The sequence below is a fragment of the Salmo salar genome, chromosome 02 (genome assembly GCF_965601325.2).
Source record: "Salmo salar chromosome 02, fSalSal1, whole genome shotgun sequence".
Taxonomy (NCBI): Eukaryota; Metazoa; Chordata; class Actinopteri; order Salmoniformes; family Salmonidae; genus Salmo; species Salmo salar.
Window position 1 is genome coordinate 65,275,188 of NC_138292.1, and position 20,170 is coordinate 65,295,357.

The window sequence follows — 20,170 nt, forward strand, 5'->3', positions numbered from 1 at the left end:
GGGGCTGATGTTTGGTATTGATGTTAGACACAGTTTGGGCCTGATGTTTGGTATTGATATTAGACACAGTGTGGGCCTGGTGTTTGGTATTGATATTAGACACAGTGTGGGCCTGATGTTTGGTATTGATATTAGACACAGTGTGGGCCTGATGTTTGGTATTAATCACAGTGTGGGCCTGATGTTTGGTATTGATATTAGACACAGTATGAGCCTGATGTTTGGTATTGATATTAGACACAGTGTGGGCCTGATGTTTGGTATTGATATTAGACACAGTGTGGGCCTGATGTTTGGTATTAGACACAGTGTGGGCCTGATGTTTGGTATTGATATTAGAGACAGTGTGGGCCTGATGTTTGGTATTAGACACAGTGTGGGCCTGATGTTTGGTATTGATATTAGACACAGTGTGGGCCTGATGTTTGGTATTGATATTAGACACAGTGTGGGCCTGATGTTTGGTATTGATGTTAGACACAGTGGGCCTGATGTTTGGTATTAGACACAGTGTGGGCCTGATGTTTGGTATTGATATTAGACACAGTGTGGGCCTGATGTTTGGTATTGATATTAGACACAGTGTGGGCCTGATGTTTGGTATTGATATTAGACAAAGTGTGGGCCTGGTGTTTGGTATTGATATTAGACACAGTGTGGGCCTGATGTTTGGTATTAGACACAGTGTGGGCCTGATGTTTGGAATTGATATTAGAGACAGTGTGGGCCTGATGTTTGGTATTAGACACAGTGTGGGCCTGATGTTTGGTATTGATGTTAGACACAGTGTGGGCCTGATGTTTGGTATTGATATTGGAGACAGTGTGGGCCTGATGTTTGGTATTGATATTAGACACAGTGTGGGCCTGATGTTTGGTATTGATATTAGACACAGTGTGGGCCTGATGTTTGGTATTAGACACAGTGTGGGCCTGATGTTTGGTATTGATATTAGAGACAGTGTGGGCCTGATGTTTGGTATTAGACACAGTGTGGGCCTGATGTTTGGTATTGATATTAGACACAGTGTGGGCCTGGTGTTTGGTATTGATATTAGACACAGTGTGGGCCTGATGTTTGGTATTGATATTAGACACAGTGTGGGCCTGATGTTTGGTATTGATGTTAGACACAGTGTGGGCCTGATGTTTGGTATTGATGTTAGACACAGTGTGGGCCTGATGTTTGGTATTGATGTTAGACACAGTGTGGGCCTGATGTTTGGTATTGATATTAGACACAGTGTGGGCCTGGTGTTTGGTATTGATATTAGACACAGTGTGGGCCTGATGTTTGGTATTGATATTAGACACAGTGTGGGCCTGATGTTTGGTATTAGACACAGTGTGGGCCTGATGTTTGGTATTGATATTAGACACAGTATGAGCCTGATGTTTGGTATTGATATTAGACACAGTGTGGGCCTGATGTTTGGTATTGATATTAGACACAGTGTGGGCCTGATGTTTGGTATTAGACACAGTGTGGGCCTGATGTTTGGTATTGATATTAGACACAGTGTGGGCCTGATGTTTGGTATTGATATTAGACACAGTGTGGGCCTGATGTTTGGTATTGATATTAGACACAGTGTGGGCCTGATGTTTGGTATTGATATTAGACACAGTGTGGGCCTGATGTTTGGTATTGATATTAGACACAGTGTGGGCCTGATGTTTGGTATTGATATTAGACACAGTGTGGGCCTGATGTTTGGTATTGATATTAGACACAGTGTGGGCCTGATGTTTGGTATTGATATTAGACACAGTGTGGGCCTGATGTTTGGTATTGATATTAGACACAGTGTGGGCCTGATGTTTGGTATTGATATTAGACACAGTGTGGGCCTGATGTTTGGTATTGATATTAGACACAGTGTGGGCCTGATGTTTGGTATTGATGTTAGACACAGTGGGCCTGATGTTTGGTATTAGACACAGTGTGGGCCTGATGTTTGGTATTGATATTAGACACAGTGTGGGCCTGATGTTTGGTATTGATATTAGACACAGTGTGGGCCTGATGTTTGGTATTGATATTAGACAAAGTGTGGGCCTGGTGTTTGGTATTGATATTAGACACAGTGTGGGCCTGATGTTTGGTATTAGACACAGTGTGGGCCTGATGTTTGGAATTGATATTAGAGACAGTGTGGGCCTGATGTTTGGTATTAGACACAGTGTGGGCCTGATGTTTGGTATTGATGTTAGACACAGTGTGGGCCTGATGTTTGGTATTGATATTGGAGACAGTGTGGGCCTGATGTTTGGTATTGATATTAGACACAGTGTGGGCCTGATGTTTGGTATTGATATTAGACACAGTGTGGGCCAGATGTTTGGTATTAGACACAGTGTGGGCCTGATGTTTGGTATTGATATTAGAGACAGTGTGGGCCTGATGTTTGGTATTAGACACAGTGTGGGCCTGATGTTTGGTATTGATATTAGACACAGTGTGGGCCTGGTGTTTGGTATTGATATTAGACACAGTGTGGGCCTGATGTTTGGTATTGATATTAGACACAGTGTGGGCCTGATGTTTGGTATTGATGTTAGACACAGTGTGGGCCTGGTGTTTGGTATTGATGTTAGACACAGTGTGGGCCTGATGTTTGGTATTGATGTTAGACACAGTTTGGGCCTGATGTTTGGTATTGATATTAGACACAGTGTGGGCCTGGTGTTTGGTATTGATATTAGACACAGTGTGGGCCTGATGTTTGGTATTGATATTAGACACAGTGTGGGCCTGATGTTTGGTATTAGACACAGTGTGGGCCTGATGTTTGGTATTGATATTAGACACAGTATGAGCCTGATGTTTGGTATTGATATTAGACACAGTGTGGGCCTGATGTTTGGTATTGATATTAGACACAGTGTGGGCCTGATGTTTGGTATTAGACACAGTGTGGGCCTGATGTTTGGTATTGATATTAGACACAGTGTGGGCCTGATGTTTGGTATTGATGTTAGACACAGTGTGGGCCTGATGTTTGGTATTAGACACAGTGTGGGCCTGATGTTTGGTATTGATGTTAGACACAGTGTGGGCCTGATGTTTGGTATTAGACACAGTGTGGGCCTGATGTTTGGTATTGATGTTAGACACAGTGTGGGCCTGATGTTTGGTATTGATGTTAGACACAGTTTGGGCCTGATGTTTGGTATTGATATTAGACACAGTGTGGGCCTGGTGTTTGGTATTGATATTAGACACAGTGTGGGCCTGATGTTTGGTATTGATATTAGACACAGTGTGGGCCTGATGTTTGGTATTAGACACAGTGTCGGCCTGATGTTTGGTATTGATATTAGACACAGTATTGGCCTGATGTTTGGTATTGATATTAGACACAGTGTGGGCCTGATGTTTGGTATTGATATTAGACACAGTGTGGGCCTGATGTTTGGTATTAGACACAGTGTGGGCCTGATGTTTGGTATTGATATTAGAGACAGTGTGGGCCTGATGTTTGGTATTAGACACAGTGTGGGCCTGATGTTTGGTATTGATGTTAGACACAGTGGGCCTGATGTTTGGTATTAGACACAGTGTGTGCCTGCTGTTTGGTATTGATATTAGACACAGTGCGGGCCTGATGTTTGGTATTGATATTAGACACAGTGTGGGCCTGATGTTTGGTATTGATATTAGACACAGTGTGGGCCTGATGTTTGGTATTGATATTAGACACAGTGTGGGCCTGATGTTTGGTATTGATATTAGACACAGTGTGGGCCTGATGTTTGGTATTGATATTAGACACAGTGTGGGCCTGATGTTTGGTATTGATATTAGACACAGTGTGGGCCTGATGTTTGGTATTGATGTTAGACACAGTGTGGCCTGATGTTTGGTATTAGACACAGTGTGGGCCTGATGTTTGGTATTGATATTAGACACAGTGTGGGCCTGATGTTTGGTATTGATATTAGACACAGTGTGGGCCTGATGTTTGGTGTTGATAATTGGACACAGTGTGGGCCTGATGTTTGGTATTGATATTAGACACAGTGTGGGCCTGATGTTTGGTATTGGTATTAGACACAGTGTGGGCCTGATGTTTGGTATTGATGTTAGACACAGTGTGGGCCTGATGTTTGGTATTGATGTTAGACACAGTGTGGGCCTGATGTTTGGTATTGATATTAGACACAGTGTGGGCCTGATGTTTGGTATTGATGTTAGACACAGTGTGGGCCTGATGTTTGGTATTGATGTTAGACACAGTGTTGGCCTGATGTTTGGTATTAGACACAGTGTGGGCCTGTGTGGGCCTGATGTTTGGTATTGATGTTAGACACAGTGTGGGCCTGATGTTTGGTATTGATGTTAGACACAGTGTGGGCCTGATGTTTGGTATTAGACACAGTGTGGGCCTGATGTTTGGTATTGATATTAGACAAAGTGTGGGCCTGATGTTTGGTATTGATATTAGACACAGTGTGGGCCTGGTGTTTGGTATTGATATTAGACACAGTGTGGGCCTGATGTTTGGTATTAGACACAGTGTGGGCCTGATGTTTGGAATTGATATTAGAGACAGTGTGGGCCTGATGTTTGGTATTAGACACAGTGTGGGCCTGATGTTTGGTATTGATGTTAGACACAGTGTGGGCCTGATGTTTGGTATTAGACACAGTGTGGGCCTGATGTTTGGTATTGATATTAGACACAGTGTGGGCCTGATGTTTGGTATTGATATTAGACACAGTGTGGGCCTGGTGTTTGGTATTGATATTAGACACAGTGTGGGCCTGATGTTTGGTATTAGACACAGTGTGGGCCTGATGTTTGGAATTGATATTAGAGACAGTGTGGGCCTGATGTTTGGTATTAGACACAGTGTGGGCCTGATGTTTGGTATTGATGTTAGACACAGTGTGGGCCTGATGTTTGGTATTGATATTGGACACAGTGTGGGCCTGATGTTTGGTATTGATATTAGACACAGTGTGGGCCTGATGTTTGGTATTAGACACAGTGTGGGCCTGATGTTTGGTATTGATATTAGACACAGTGTGGGCCTGATGTTTGGTATTGATATTAGACACAGTGTGGGCCTGATGTTTGGTATTGATATTAGACACAGTGTGGGCCTGATGTTTGGTATTGATGTTAACACAGTGTGGGCCTGATGTTTGGTATTGATGTTAGACACAGTTTGGGCCTGATGTTTGGTATTGATATTAGACACAGTGTGGGCCTGGTGTTTGGTATTGATATTAGACACAGTGTGGGCCTGATGTTTGGTATTGATATTAGACACAGTGTGGGCCTGATGTTTGGTATTAGACACAGTGTGGGCCTGATGTTTGGTATTGATATTAGACACAGTATGGGCCTGATGTTTGGTATTGATATTAGACACAGTGTGGGCCTGATGTTTGGTATTGATATTAGACACAGTGTGGGCCTGATGTTTGGTATTAGACACAGTGTGGGCCTGATGTTTGGTATTGATATTAGAGACAGTGTGGGCCTGATGTTTGGTATTAGACACAGTGTGGGCCTGATGTTTGGTATTGATGTTAGACACAGTGGGCCTGATGTTTGGTATTAGACACAGTGTGTGCCTGCTGTTTGGTATTGATATTAGACACAGTGTGGGCCTGATGTTTGGTATTGATATTAGACACAGTGTGGGCCTGATGTTTGGTATTGATATTAGACACAGTGTGGGCCTGATGTTTGGTATTGATATTAGACACAGTGTGGGCCTGATGTTTGGTATTGATATTAGACACAGTGTGGGCCTGATGTTTGGTATTGATATTAGACACAGTGTGGGCCTGATGTTTGGTATTGATATTAGACACAGTGTGGGCCTGATGTTTGGTATTGATATTAGACACAGTGTGGGCCTGATGTTTGGTATTGATATTAGACACAGTGTGGGCCTGATGTTTGGTATTGATATTAGACACAGTGTGGGCCTGATGTTTGGTATTGATAGTTAGACACAGTGTGGGCCTGATGTTTGGTATTGATGTTAGACACAGTGTGGGCCTGATGTTTGGTATTGATATTAGACACAGTGTGGGCCTGATGTTTGGTATTAGACACAGTGTGGGCCTGATGTTTGGTATTGATATTAGACAAAGTGTGGGCCTGATGTTTGGTATTGATATTAGACACAGTGTGGGCCTGGTGTTTGGTATTGATATTAGACACAGTGTGGGCCTGATGTTTGGTATTGATATTAGACACAGTGTGGGCCTGATGTTTGGTATTGATGTTAGACACAGTGTGGGCCTGGTGTTTGGTATTGATGTTAGACACAGTGTGGGGCTGATGTTTGGTATTGATGTTAGACACAGTTTGGGCCTGATGTTTGGTATTGATATTAGACACAGTGTGGGCCTGGTGTTTGGTATTGATATTAGACACAGTGTGGGCCTGATGTTTGGTATTGATATTAGACACAGTGTGGGCCTGATGTTTGGTATTAATCACAGTGTGGGCCTGATGTTTGGTATTGATATTAGACACAGTATGAGCCTGATGTTTGGTATTGATATTAGACACAGTGTGGGCCTGATGTTTGGTATTGATATTAGACACAGTGTGGGCCTGATGTTTGGTATTAGACACAGTGTGGGCCTGATGTTTGGTATTGATATTAGAGACAGTGTGGGCCTGATGTTTGGTATTAGACACAGTGTGGGCCTGATGTTTGGTATTGATATTAGACACAGTGTGGGCCTGATGTTTGGTATTGATATTAGACACAGTGTGGGCCTGATGTTTGGTATTGATGTTAGACACAGTGGGCCTGATGTTTGGTATTAGACACAGTGTGGGCCTGATGTTTGGTATTGATATTAGACACAGTGTGGGCCTGATGTTTGGTATTGATATTAGACACAGTGTGGGCCTGATGTTTGGTATTGATATTAGACAAAGTGTGGGCCTGGTGTTTGGTATTGATATTAGACACAGTGTGGACTTGATGTTTGGTATTAGACACAGTGTGGGCCTGATGTTTGGAATTGATATTAGAGACAGTGTGGGCCTGATGTTTGGTATTAGACACAGTGTGGGCCTGATGTTTGGTATTGATGTTAGACACAGTGTGGGCCTGATGTTTGGTATTGATATTGGAGACAGTGTGGGCCTGATGTTTGGTATTGATATTAGACACAGTGTGGGCCTGATGTTTGGTATTGATATTAGACACAGTGTGGGCCAGATGTTTGGTATTAGACACAGTGTGGGCCTGATGTTTGGTATTGATATTAGAGACAGTGTGGGCCTGATGTTTGGTATTAGACACAGTGTGGGCCTGATGTTTGGTATTGATATTAGACACAGTGTGGGCCTGGTGTTTGGTATTGATATTAGACACAGTGTGGGCCTGATGTTTGGTATTGATATTAGACACAGTGTGGGCCTGATGTTTGGTATTGATGTTAGACACAGTGTGGGCCTGGTGTTTGGTATTGATGTTAGACACAGTGTGGGCCTGATGTTTGGTATTGATGTTAGACACAGTGTGGGCCTGATGTTTGGTATTGATATTTGACACAGTGTGGGCCTGGTGTTTGGTATTGATATTAGACACAGTGTGGGCCTGATGTTTGGTATTGATATTAGACACAGTGTGGGCCTGATGTTTGGTATTAGACACAGTGTGGGCCTGATGTTTGGTATTGATATTAGACACAGTATGAGCCTGATGTTTGGTATTGATATTAGACACAGTGTGGGCCTGATGTTTGGTATTGATATTAGACACAGTGTGGGCCTGATGTTTGGTATTAGACACAGTGTGGGCCTGATGTTTGGTATTGATATTAGACACAGTGTGGGCCTGATGTTTGGTATTGATGTTAGACACAGTGTGGGCCTGATGTTTGGTATTAGACACAGTGTGGGCCTGATGTTTGGTATTGATGTTAGACACAGTGTGGGCCTGATGTTTGGTATTAGACACAGTGTGGGCCTGATGTTTGGTATTGATGTTAGACACAGTGTGGGCCTGATGTTTGGTATTGATGTTAGACACAGTGTGGGCCTGGTGTTTGGTATTGATATTAGACACAGTGTGGGCCTGATGTTTGGTATTGATATTAGACACAGTGTGGGCCTGATGTTTGGTATTAGACACAGTGTCGGCCTGATGTTTGGTATTGATATTAGACACAGTATTGGCCTGATGTTTGGTATTGATATTAGACACAGTGTGGGCCTGATGTTTGGTATTGATATTAGACACAGTGTGGGCCTGATGTTTGGTATTAGACACAGTGTGGGCCTGATGTTTGGTATTGATATTAGAGACAGTGTGGGCCTGATGTTTGGTATTAGACACAGTGTGGGCCTGATGTTTGGTATTGATGTTAGACACAGTGGGCCTGATGTTTGGTATTAGACACAGTGTGTGCCTGCTGTTTGGTATTGATATTAGACACAGTGCGGGCCTGATGTTTGGTATTGATATTAGACACAGTGTGGGCCTGATGTTTGGTATTGATATTAGACACAGTGTGGGCCTGATGTTTGGTATTGATATTAGACACAGTGTGGGCCTGATGTTTGGTATTGATATTAGACACAGTGTGGGCCTGATGTTTGGTATTGATATTAGACACAGTGTGGGCCTGATGTTTGGTATTGATATTAGACACAGTGTGGGCCTGATGTTTGGTATTGATGTTAGACACAGTGGGCCTGATGTTTGGTATTAGACACAGTGTGGGCCTGATGTTTGGTATTGATATTAGACACAGTGTGGGCCTGATGTTTGGTATTGATATTAGACACAGTGTGGGCCTGATGTTTGGTGTTGATAATTGGACACAGTGTGGGCCTGATGTTTGGTATTGATATTAGACACAGTGTGGGCCTGATGTTTGGTATTGGTATTAGACACAGTGTGGGCCTGATGTTTGGTATTGATGTTAGACACAGTGTGGGCCTGATGTTTGGTATTGATGTTAGACACAGTGTGGGCCTGATGTTTGGTATTGATATTAGACACAGTGTGGGCCTGATGTTTGGTATTGATGTTAGACACAGTGTGGGCCTGATGTTTGGTATTGATGTTAGACACAGTGTTGGCCTGATGTTTGGTATTAGACACAGTGTGGGCCTGTGTGGGCCTGATGTTTGGTATTGATGTTAGACACAGTGTGGGCCTGATGTTTGGTATTGATGTTAGACACAGTGTGGGCCTGATGTTTGGTATTAGACACAGTGTGGGCCTGATGTTTGGTATTGATATTAGACAAAGTGTGGGCCTGATGTTTGGTATTGATATTAGACACAGTGTGGGCCTGGTGTTTGGTATTGATATTAGACACAGTGTGGGCCTGATGTTTGGTATTAGACACAGTGTGGGCCTGATGTTTGGAATTGATATTAGAGACAGTGTGGGCCTGATGTTTGGTATTAGACACAGTGTGGGCCTGATGTTTGGTATTGATGTTAGACACAGTGTGGGCCTGATGTTTGGTATTGATATTGGAGACAGTGTGGGCCTGATGTTTGGTATTGATATTAGACACAGTGTGGGCCTGATGTTTGGTATTGATATTAGACACAGTGTGGGCCTGATGTTTGGTATTGATATTAGACACAGTGTGGGCCTGATGTTTGGTATTGATATTAGACACAGTGTGGGCCTGATGTTTGGTATTGATATTAGACACAGTGTGGGCCTGGTGTTTGGTATTGATATTAGACACAGTGTGGGCCTGATGTTTGGTATTAGACACAGTGTGGGCCTGATGTTTGGTATTGATATTAGAGACAGTGTGGGCCTGATGTTTGGTATTAGACACAGTGTGGGCCTGATGTTTGGTATTGATATTAGACACAGTGTGGGCCTGGTGTTTGGTATTGATATTAGACACAGTGTGGGCCTGATGTTTGGTATTAGACACAGTGTGGGCCTGATATTTGGTATTAGACACAGTGTGGGCCTGATGTTTGGTATTGATATTAGACACAGTGTGGGCCTGATGTTTGGTATTGATGTTAGACACAGTGTGGGCCTGGTGTTTGGTATTGATGTTAGACACAGTGTGGGCCTGATGTTTGGTATTGATGTTAGACACAGTGTGGGCCTGATGTTTGGTATTGATATTAGACACAGTGTGGGCCTGGTGTTTGGTATTGATATTAGACACAGTGTGGGCCTGATGTTTGGTATTGATATTACACACAGTGTGGGCCTGATGTTTGGTATTAGACACAGTGTGGGCCTGATGTTTGGTATTGATATTAGACACAGTGTGGGCCTGATGTTTGGTATTGATGTTAGACACAGTGTTGGCCTGATGTTTGGTATTAGACACAGTGTGGGCCTGTGTGGGCCTGATGTTTGGTATTGATGTTAGACACAGTGTGGGCCTGATGTTTGGTATTGATGTTAGACACAGTGTGGGCCTGATGTTTGGTATTAGACACAGTGTGGGCCTGATGTTTGGAATTGATATTAGAGACAGTGTGGGCCTGATGTTTGGTATTAGACACAGTGTGGGCCTGATGTTTGGTATTGATGTTAGACACAGTGTGGGCCTGATGTTTGGTATTGATATTGGAGACAGTGTGGGCCTGATGTTTGGTATTGATATTAGACACAGTGTGGGCCTGATGTTTGGTATTGATATTAGACACAGTGTGGGCCTGATGTTTGGTATTGATATTAGACACAGTGTGGGCCTGATGTTTGGTATTGATATTAGACACAGTGTGGGCCTGATGTTTGGTATTGATATTAGACACAGTGTGGGCCTGGTGTTTGGTATTGATATTAGACACAGTGTGGGCCTGATGTTTGGTATTAGACACAGTGTGGGCCTGATGTTTGGTATTGATATTAGAGACAGTGTGGGCCTGATGTTTGGTATTAGACACAGTGTGGGCCTGATGTTTGGTATTGATGTTAGACACAGTGTGGGCCTGGTGTTTGGTATTGATGTTAGACACAGTGTGGGCCTGATGTTTGGTATTAGACACAGTGTGGGCCTGATGTTTGGTATTGATGTTAGACACAGTGTGGGCCTGATGTTTGGTATTGATGTTAGACACAGTTTGGACCTGATGTTTGGTATTGATATTAGACACAGTGTGGGCCTGGTGTTTGGTATTGATATTAGACACAGTGTGGGCCTGATGTTTGGTATTGATATTAGACACAGTGTGGGCCTGATGTTTGGTATTAGACACAGTGTGGGCCTGATGTTTGGTATTGATATTAGACACAGTATGGGCCTGATGTTTGGTATTGATATTAGACACAGTGTGGGCCTGATGTTTGGTATTGATATTAGACACAGTGTGGGCCTGATGTTTGGTATTAGACACAGTGTGGGCCTGATGTTTGGTATTGATATTAGAGACAGTGTGGGCCTGATGTTTGGTATTAGACACAGTGTGGGCCTTTGGTATTAGACACAGTGTGGGCCTGATATTTGGTATTGATATTAGACACAGTGTGGGCCTGATGTTTGGTATTGATATTAGACACAGTGTGGGCCTGATGTTTGGTATTAGACACAGTGTGGGCCTGATGTTTGGTATTGATATTAGACACAGTGTGGGCCTGATGTTTGGTATTGATGTTAGACACAGTGTGGGCCTGGTGTTTGGTATTGATGTTAGACACAGTGTGGGCCTGATGTTTGGTATTGATGTTAGACACAGTGTGGGCCTGATGTTTGGTATTGATATTAGACACAGTGTGGGCCTGGTGTTTGGTATTGATATTAGACACAGTGTGGGCCTGATGTTTGGTATTGATATTACACACAGTGTGGGCCTGATGTTTGGTATTAGACACAGTGTGGGCCTGATGTTTGGTATTGATATTAGACACAGTGTGGGCCTGATGTTTGGTATTGATATTAGACACAGTGTGGGCCTGATGTTTGGTATTGATGTTAGACACAGTGTGGGCCTGATGTTTGGTATTAGACACAGTGTGGGCCTGATGTTTGGTATTGATATTAGACACAGTGTGGGCCTGATGTTTGGTATTGATATTAGACACAGTGTGGGCCTGATGTTTGGTATTGATATTAGACACAGTGTGGGCCTGATGTTTGGTATTGATATTAGACACAGTGGGGGCCTGATGTTTGGTATTGATATTAGACACAGTGTGGGCCTGATGTTTGGTATTGATATTAGACACAGTGTGGGCCTGATGTTTGGTATTGATATTAGACACAATGTGGGCCTGGTGTTTGGTATTGATATTAGACACAGTGTTGGCTTGATGTTTGGTATTGATATTAGACACAGTGTGGGCCTGATGTTTGGTATTGATATTAGACAAAGTGTGGGCCTGATGTTTGGTATTGATATTAGACACAGTGTGGGCCTGATGTTTGGTATTAGACACAGTGTGGGCCTGATGTTTGGTATTGATATTAGACACAGTGTGGGCCTGATGTTTGGTATTGATATTAGACACAGTATGGGCCTGATGTTTGGTATTGATATTAGACACAGTGTGGGCCTGATGTTTGGTATTGATATTAGACACAGTGTGGGCCTGATGTTTGGTATTAGACACAGTGTGGACCTGATGTTTGGTATTGATATTAGAGACAGTGTGGGCCTGATGTTTGGTATTAGACACAGTGTGGGCCTGATGTTTGGTATTGATGTTAGACACAGTGGGCCTGATGTTTGGTATTAGACACAGTGTGTGCCTGCTGTTTGGTATTGATATTAGACACAGTGCGAGCCTGATGTTTGGTATTGATATTAGACACAGTGTGGGCCTGATGTTTGGTATTGATATTAGACACAGTGTGGGCCTGATGTTTGGTATTGATATTAGACACAGTGTGGGCCTGATGTTTGGTATTGATATTAGACACAGTGTGGGCCTGATGTTTGGTATTGATATTAGACACAGTGTGAGCCTGATGTTTGGTATTGATATTAGACACAGTGTGGGCCTGATGTTTGGTATTGATGTTAGACACAGTGGGCCTGATGTTTGGTATTAGACACAGTGTGGGCCTGATGTTTGGTATTGATATTAGACACAGTGTGGGCCTGATGTTTGGTATTGATATTAGACACAGTGTGGGCCTGATGTTTGGTGTTGATAATTGGACACAGTGTGGGCCTGATGTTTGGTATTGATGTTAGACACAGTGTGGGCCTGATGTTTGGTATTAGACACAGTGTGGGCCTGTGTGGGCCTGATGTTTGGTATTGATGTTAGACACAGTGTGGGCCTGATGTTTGGTATTAGACACAGTGTTGGCCTGATGTTTGGTATTGATATTAGACACAGTGTGGGCCTGATGTTTGGTATTGATATTAGACACAGTGTGGGCCTGATGTTTGGTATTGATATTAGACACAGTGTGGGCCTGATGTTTGGTATTGATATTAGACACAGTGCGGGCCTGATGTTTGGTATTAGACACAGTGTGGGCCTGATGTTTGGTATTGATATTAGACACAGTATGGGCCAGATGTTTGGTATTGATATTAGACACAGTGTGGGCCTGATGTTTGGTATTGATATTAGACACAGTGTGGGCCTGATGTTTGGTATTAGACACAGTGTGGGCCTGATGTTTGGTATTGATATTAGAGACAGTGTGGGCCTGATGTTTGGTATTAGACACAGTGTGGGCCTGATGTTTGGTATTGATGTTAGACACAGTGGGCCTGATGTTTGGTATTAGACACAGTCTCTGCCTGCTGTTTGGTATTGATATTAGACACAGTGTGGGCCTGATGTTTGGTATTGATATTAGACACAGTGGGGGCCTGATGTTTGGTATTGATATTAGACACAGTGTGGGCCTGATGTTTGGTATTGATATTAGACACAGTGTGGGCCTGGTGTTTGGTATTGATGTTAGACACAGTGTGGGCCTGATGTTTGGTATTGATGTTAGACACAGTGTGGGCCTGATGTTTGGTATTGATATTAGACACAGTGTGGGCCTGATGTTTGGTATTGATATTAGACACAGTGTGGGCCTGATGTTTGGTATTGATATTAGACACAGTGTGGGCCTGATGTTTGGTATTAGACACAGTGTGGGCCTGATGTTTGGTATTGATATTAGACACAGTGTGGGCCTGATGTTTGGTATTGATATTAGACACAGTATGGGCCTGATGTTTGGTATTGATATTAGACACAGTGTGGGCCTGATGTTTGGTATTAGACACAGTGTGGGCCTGATGTTTGGTATTGATATTAGAGACAGTGTGGGCCTGATGTTTGGTATTAGACACAGTGTGGGCCTGATGTTTGGTATTGATGTTAGACACAGTGGGCCTGATGTTTGGTATTAGACACAGTGTGGGCCTGATGTTTGGTATTGATATTAGACACAGTGTGTGCCTGCTGTTTGGTATTGATATTAGACACAGTGCGAGCCTGATGTTTGGTATTGATATTAGACACAGTGTGGGCCTGATGTTTGGTATTGATATTAGACACAGTGTGGGCCTGATGTTTGGTATTGATGTTAGACACAGTGTGGGCCTGATGTTTGGTATTAGACACAGTGTGGGCCTGTGTGGGCCTGATGTTTGGTATTGATGTTAGACACAGTGTGGGCCTGATGTTTGGTATTGATGTTAGACACAGTGTGGGCCTGATGTTTGGTATTAGACACAGTGTGGGCCTGATGTTTGGTATTGATGTTAGACACAGTGTGGGCCTGATGTTTGGTATTGATATTAGACACAGTGTGGGCCTGATGTTTGGTATTGATATTAGACACAGTGTGGGCCTGATGTTTGGTATTGATGTTAGACACTGTGTGGGCCTGATGTTTGGTATTGATATTAGACACAATATGTGCCTGAAGTTTGGTATTGATATTAGACACAGTGTGGGCCTGATGTTTGGTATTGATATTAGACACAGTGTGGGCCTGATGTTTGGTATTGATATTAGACACAATGTGGGCCTGGTGTTTGGTATTGATATTAGACACAGTGTTGGCTTGATGTTTGGTATTGATATTAGACACAGTGTGGGCCTGATGTTTGGTATTGATATTAGACACAGTGTGGGCCTGATGTTTGGTATTGATGTTAGACACAGTGGGCCTGATGTTTGGTATTAGACACAGTGTTGGCCTGATGTTTGGTATTGATATTAGACACAGTGTGGGCCTGATGTTTGGTATTGATATTAGACACAGTGTGGGCCTGATGTTTGGTATTGATATTAGACACAGTGTGGGCCTGATGTTTGGTATTGATATTAGACACAGTGCGGGCCTGATGTTTGGTATTAGACACAGTGTGGGCCTGATGTTTGGTATTGATATTAGACACAGTATGGGCCTGATGTTTGGTATTGATATTAGACACAGTGTGGGCCTGATGTTTGGTATTGATATTAGACACAGTGTGGGCCTGATGTTTGGTATTAGACACAGTGTGGGCCTGATGTTTGGTATTGATATTAGAGACAGTGTGGGCCTGATGTTTGGTATTAGACACAGTGTGGGCCTGATGTTTGGTATTGATATTAGACACAGTGGGGGCCTGATGTTTGGTATTGATATTAGACACAGTGTGGGCCTGATGTTTGGTATTGATATTAGACACAGTGTGGGCCTGGTGTTTGGTATTGATGTTAGACACAGTGTGGGCCTGATGTTTGGTATTGATGTTAGACACAGTGTGGGCCTGATGTTTGGTATTGATATTAGACACAGTGTGGGCCTGATGTTTGGTATTGATATTAGACACAGTGTGGGCCTGATGTTTGGTATTGATATTAGACACAGTGTGGGCCTGATATTTGGTATTAGACACAGTGTGGGCCTGATGTTTGGTATTGATATTAGACACAGTGTGGGCCTGATGTTTGGTATTGATATTAGACACAGTATGGGCCTGATGTTTGGTATTGATATTAGACACAGTGTGGGCCTGATGTTTGGTATTGATATTAGACACAGTGTGGGCCTGATGTTTGGTATTAGACACAGTGTGGGCCTGATGTTTGGTATTGATATTAGAGACAGTGTGGGCCTGATGTTTGGTATTAGACACAGTGTGGGCCTGATGTTTGGTATTGATGTTAGACACAGTGGGCATGATGTTTGGTATTAGACACAGTGTGTGCCTGCTGTTTGGTATTGATATTAGACACAGTGCGAGCCTGATGTTTGGTATTGATATTAGACACAGTGTGGGCCTGATGTTTGGTATTGATATTAGACACAGTGTGGGCCTGATGTTTGGTATTGATGTTAGACACAGTGTGGGCCTGATGTTTGGTATTAGACACAGTGTGGGCCTGTGTGGGCCTGATGTTTGGTATTGATGTTAGACACAGTGTGGGCCTGATGTTTGGTATTGATGTTAGACACAGTGTGGGCCTGATGTTTGGTATTAGACACAGTGTGGGCCTGATGTTTGGTATTGATGTTAGACACAGTGTGGGCCTGATGTTTGGTATTGATATTAGACACAGTGTGGGCCTGATGTTTGGTATTGATATTAGACACAGTGTGGGCCTGATGTTTGGTATTGATGTTAGACACTGTGTGGGCCTGATGTTTGGTATTGATATTAGACACAATATGTGCCTGAAGTTTGGTATTGATATTAGACACAGTGTGGGCCTGATGTTTGGTATTGATATTAGACACAGTGTGGGCCTGATGTTTGGTATTGATATTAGACACAATGTGGGCCTGGTGTTTGGTATTGATATTAGACACAGTGTTGGCTTGATGTTTGGTATTGATATTAGACACAGTGTGGGCCTGATGTTTGGTATTGATATTAGACACAGTGTGGGCCTGATGTTTGGTATTGATGTTAGACACAGTGGGCCTGATGTTTGGTATTAGACACAGTGTTGGCCTGATGTTTGGTATTGATATTAGACACAGTGTGGGCCTGATGTTTGGTATTGATATTAGACACAGTGTGGGCCTGATGTTTGGTATTGATATTAGACACAGTGTGGGCCTGATGTTTGGTATTGATATTAGACACAGTGTGGGCCTGATGTTTGGTATTAGACACAGTGTGGGCCTGATGTTTGGTATTGATATTAGAGACAGTGTGGGCCTGATGTTTGGTATTAGACACAGTGTGGGCCTGATGTTTGGTATTGATGTTAGACACAGTGGGCCTGATGTTTGGTATTAGACACAGTGTGTGCCTGCTGTTTGGTATTGATATTAGACACAGTGTGGGCCTGATGTTTGGTATTGATATTAGACACAGTGTGGGCCTGATGTTTGGTATTGATATTAGACACAGTGTGGGCCTGATGTTTGGTATTGATATTAGACACAGTGTGGGCCTGATGTTTGGTATTGATATTAGACACAGTGTGGGCCTGATGTTTGGTATTGATATTAGACACAGTGTGGGCCTGATGTTTGGTATTGATATTAGACACAGTGTGGGCCTGATGTTTGGTATTGATGTTAGACACAGTGGGCCTGATGTTTGGTATTAGACACAGTGTGGGCCTGATGTTTGGTATTGATATTAGACACAGTGTGGGCCTGATGTTTGGTGTTGATAATTGGACACAGTGTGGGCCTGATGTTTGGTATTGATATTAGACACAGTGTGGGCCTGATGTTTGGTATTGGTATTAGACACAGTGTGGGCCTGATGTTTGGTATTGATGTTAGACACAGTGTGGGCCTGATGTTTGGTATTGATGTTAGACACAGTGTGGGCCTGATGTTTGGTATTAGACACAGTGTGGGCCTGTGTGGGCCTGATGTTTGGTATTGATGTTAGACACAGTGTGGGGCTGATGTTTGGTATTGATGTTAGACACAGTGTGGGCCTGATGTTTGGTATTAGACACAATATGTGCCTGAAGTTTGGTATTGATATTAGACACAGTGTGGGCCTGATGTTTGGTATTGATATTAGACACAGTGTGGGCCTGATGTTTGGTATTGATATTAGACACAATGTGGGCCTGGTGTTTGGTATTGATATTAGACACAGTGTTGGCTTGATGTTTGGTATTGATATTAGACACAGTGTGGGCCTGATGTTTGGTATTGATATTAGACACAGTGTGGGCCTGATGTTTGGTATTGATGTTAGACACAGTGGGCCTGATGTTTGGTATTAGACACAGTGTTGGCCTGATGTTTGGTATTGATATTAGACACAGTGTGGGCCTGATGTTTGGTATTGATATTAGACACAGTGTGGGCCTGATGTTTGGTATTGATATTAGACACAGTGTGGGCCTGATGTTTGGTATTGATATTAGACACAGTGCGGGCCTGATGTTTGGTATTAGACACAGTGTGGGCCTGATGTTTGGTATTGATATTAGACACAGTATGGGCCTGATGTTTGGTATTGATATTAGACACAGTGTGGGCCTGATGTTTGGTATTGATATTAGACACAGTGTGGGCCTGATGTTTGGTATTAGACACAGTGTGGGCCTGATGTTTGGTATTGATGTTAGACACAGTGGGCCTGATGTTTGGTATTAGACACAGTCTGTGCCTGCTGTTTGGTATTGATATTAGACACAGTGTGGGCCTGATGTTTGGTATTGATATTAGACACAGTGTGGGCCTGATGTTTGGTATTGATATTAGACAGTGTGGGCCTGATGTTTGGTATTGATATTAGACACAGTGTGGGCCTGATGTTTGGTATTGATATTAGACACAGTGTGGGCCTGATGTTTGGTATTGATATTAGACACAGTGTGGGCCTGATGTTTGGTATTGATATTAGACACAGTGTGGGCCTGATGTTTGGTATTGATATTAGACACAGTGTGGGCCTGATGTTTGGTATTGATATTAGACACAGTGTGGGCCTGATGTTTGGTATTGATGTTAGACACAGTGTGGGCCTGATGTTTGGTATTAGACACAGTGTGGGCCTGATGTTTGGTATTGATATTAGACACAGTGTGGGCCTGATGTTTGGTATTGATATTAGACACAGTGTGGGCCTGATGTTTGGTGTTGATAATTGGACACAGTGTGGGCCTGATGTTTGGTATTGATATTAGACACAGTGTGGGCCTGATGTTTGGTATTGGTATTAGACACAGTGTGGGCCTGATGTTTGGTATTGATGTTAGACACAGTGTGGGCCTGATGTTTGGTATTGATGTTAGACACAGTGTGGGCCTGATGTTTGGTATTGATATTAGACACAGTGTGGGCCTGATGTTTGGTATTGATGTTAGACACAGTGTGGGCCTGATGTTTGGTATTGATGTTAGACACAGTGTGGGCCTGATGTTTGGTATTAGACACAGTGTGGGCCTGATGTTTGGTATTGATGTTAGACACAGTGTGGGCCTGATGTTTGGTATTGATGTTAGACACAGTTTGGACCTGATGTTTGGTATTGATATTAGACACAGTGTGGGCCTGGTGTTTGGTATTGATATTAGACACAGTGTGGGCCTGATGTTTGGTATTGATATTAGACACAATGTGGGCCTGGTGCTGGGCATTTTATGTGTAGCCTACTCTACAGAGGTAGGACCTTAATTTGATCACCCTGTTGCAGGACATTTCAAACTTGTAATCCATTTGAGGTAAAGGCTTCTGTAGTTTGTAATTTCCACAGATTTTTCACTTCAAAATGTTTTTCAACTTCTACAAAAATGTCCAATAATTATAATCTGAAATTACAACAACATTTCCTGTTGCTGCAGGATTATTTTCCTGCTGTAGCAAACTGGCTCAAACTAAGATAAGTATGTATGTGAGGGCTCGTTGATTGACATGTGATATTTGCTTTCTGGTAGGGCTTACTGGTGTGGACTGGCCTCTGGTGTTGAGTTGTCTTTCTGTTGTGGTTCTGTTCTTCATTGTACTGGTGGGCGTGGGTGTGGCAGTGCAGAGGAAAGGTAATGTTACACCTGTTAACCTATACTCTGTTCCCAGAACAGTTTGTGCTCTCTTGTCAACCAGGAGCGGTTTACCTTAATAGGAGTAGGCAGGACAGCACAAACTGATCTGGGACCAGGCTAGTAAACCTTTAAAGAAATGTCCTTTACCATTCAAAATATGACATCACTGACTCTGTTCATCACACCTTTTCACTTTTTAATTATCTTCTCTCATTTCTCTTCTCATTGTCCAGTTAAGGCAATAGTGGAAGAAAAGCGTAAAAGGTGGGTGTTGGAGCCTCTATCTATGAGACTCTAACTTTCGGGGAAGTACAGTAATATCATAGA

The 20,170-nt window shown here is 43.0% G+C and overlaps 1 protein-coding gene across 1 annotated transcript in view; it reads left to right on the forward strand.

Annotated features, from left to right (window-relative positions):
* Positions 1-20,170, forward strand: part of LOC106589584 (uncharacterized) — a 48,651-nt gene that overhangs the window by 22,664 nt on the left and 5,817 nt on the right. The window contains exons 6-7 of the mRNA XM_045707699.2: positions 19,739-19,840; positions 20,077-20,107. Of these exons, the coding sequence (XP_045563655.2) occupies positions 19,739-19,840; positions 20,077-20,107 (133 nt within the window). The remainder of the gene's footprint in view (positions 1-19,738; positions 19,841-20,076; positions 20,108-20,170) is intronic.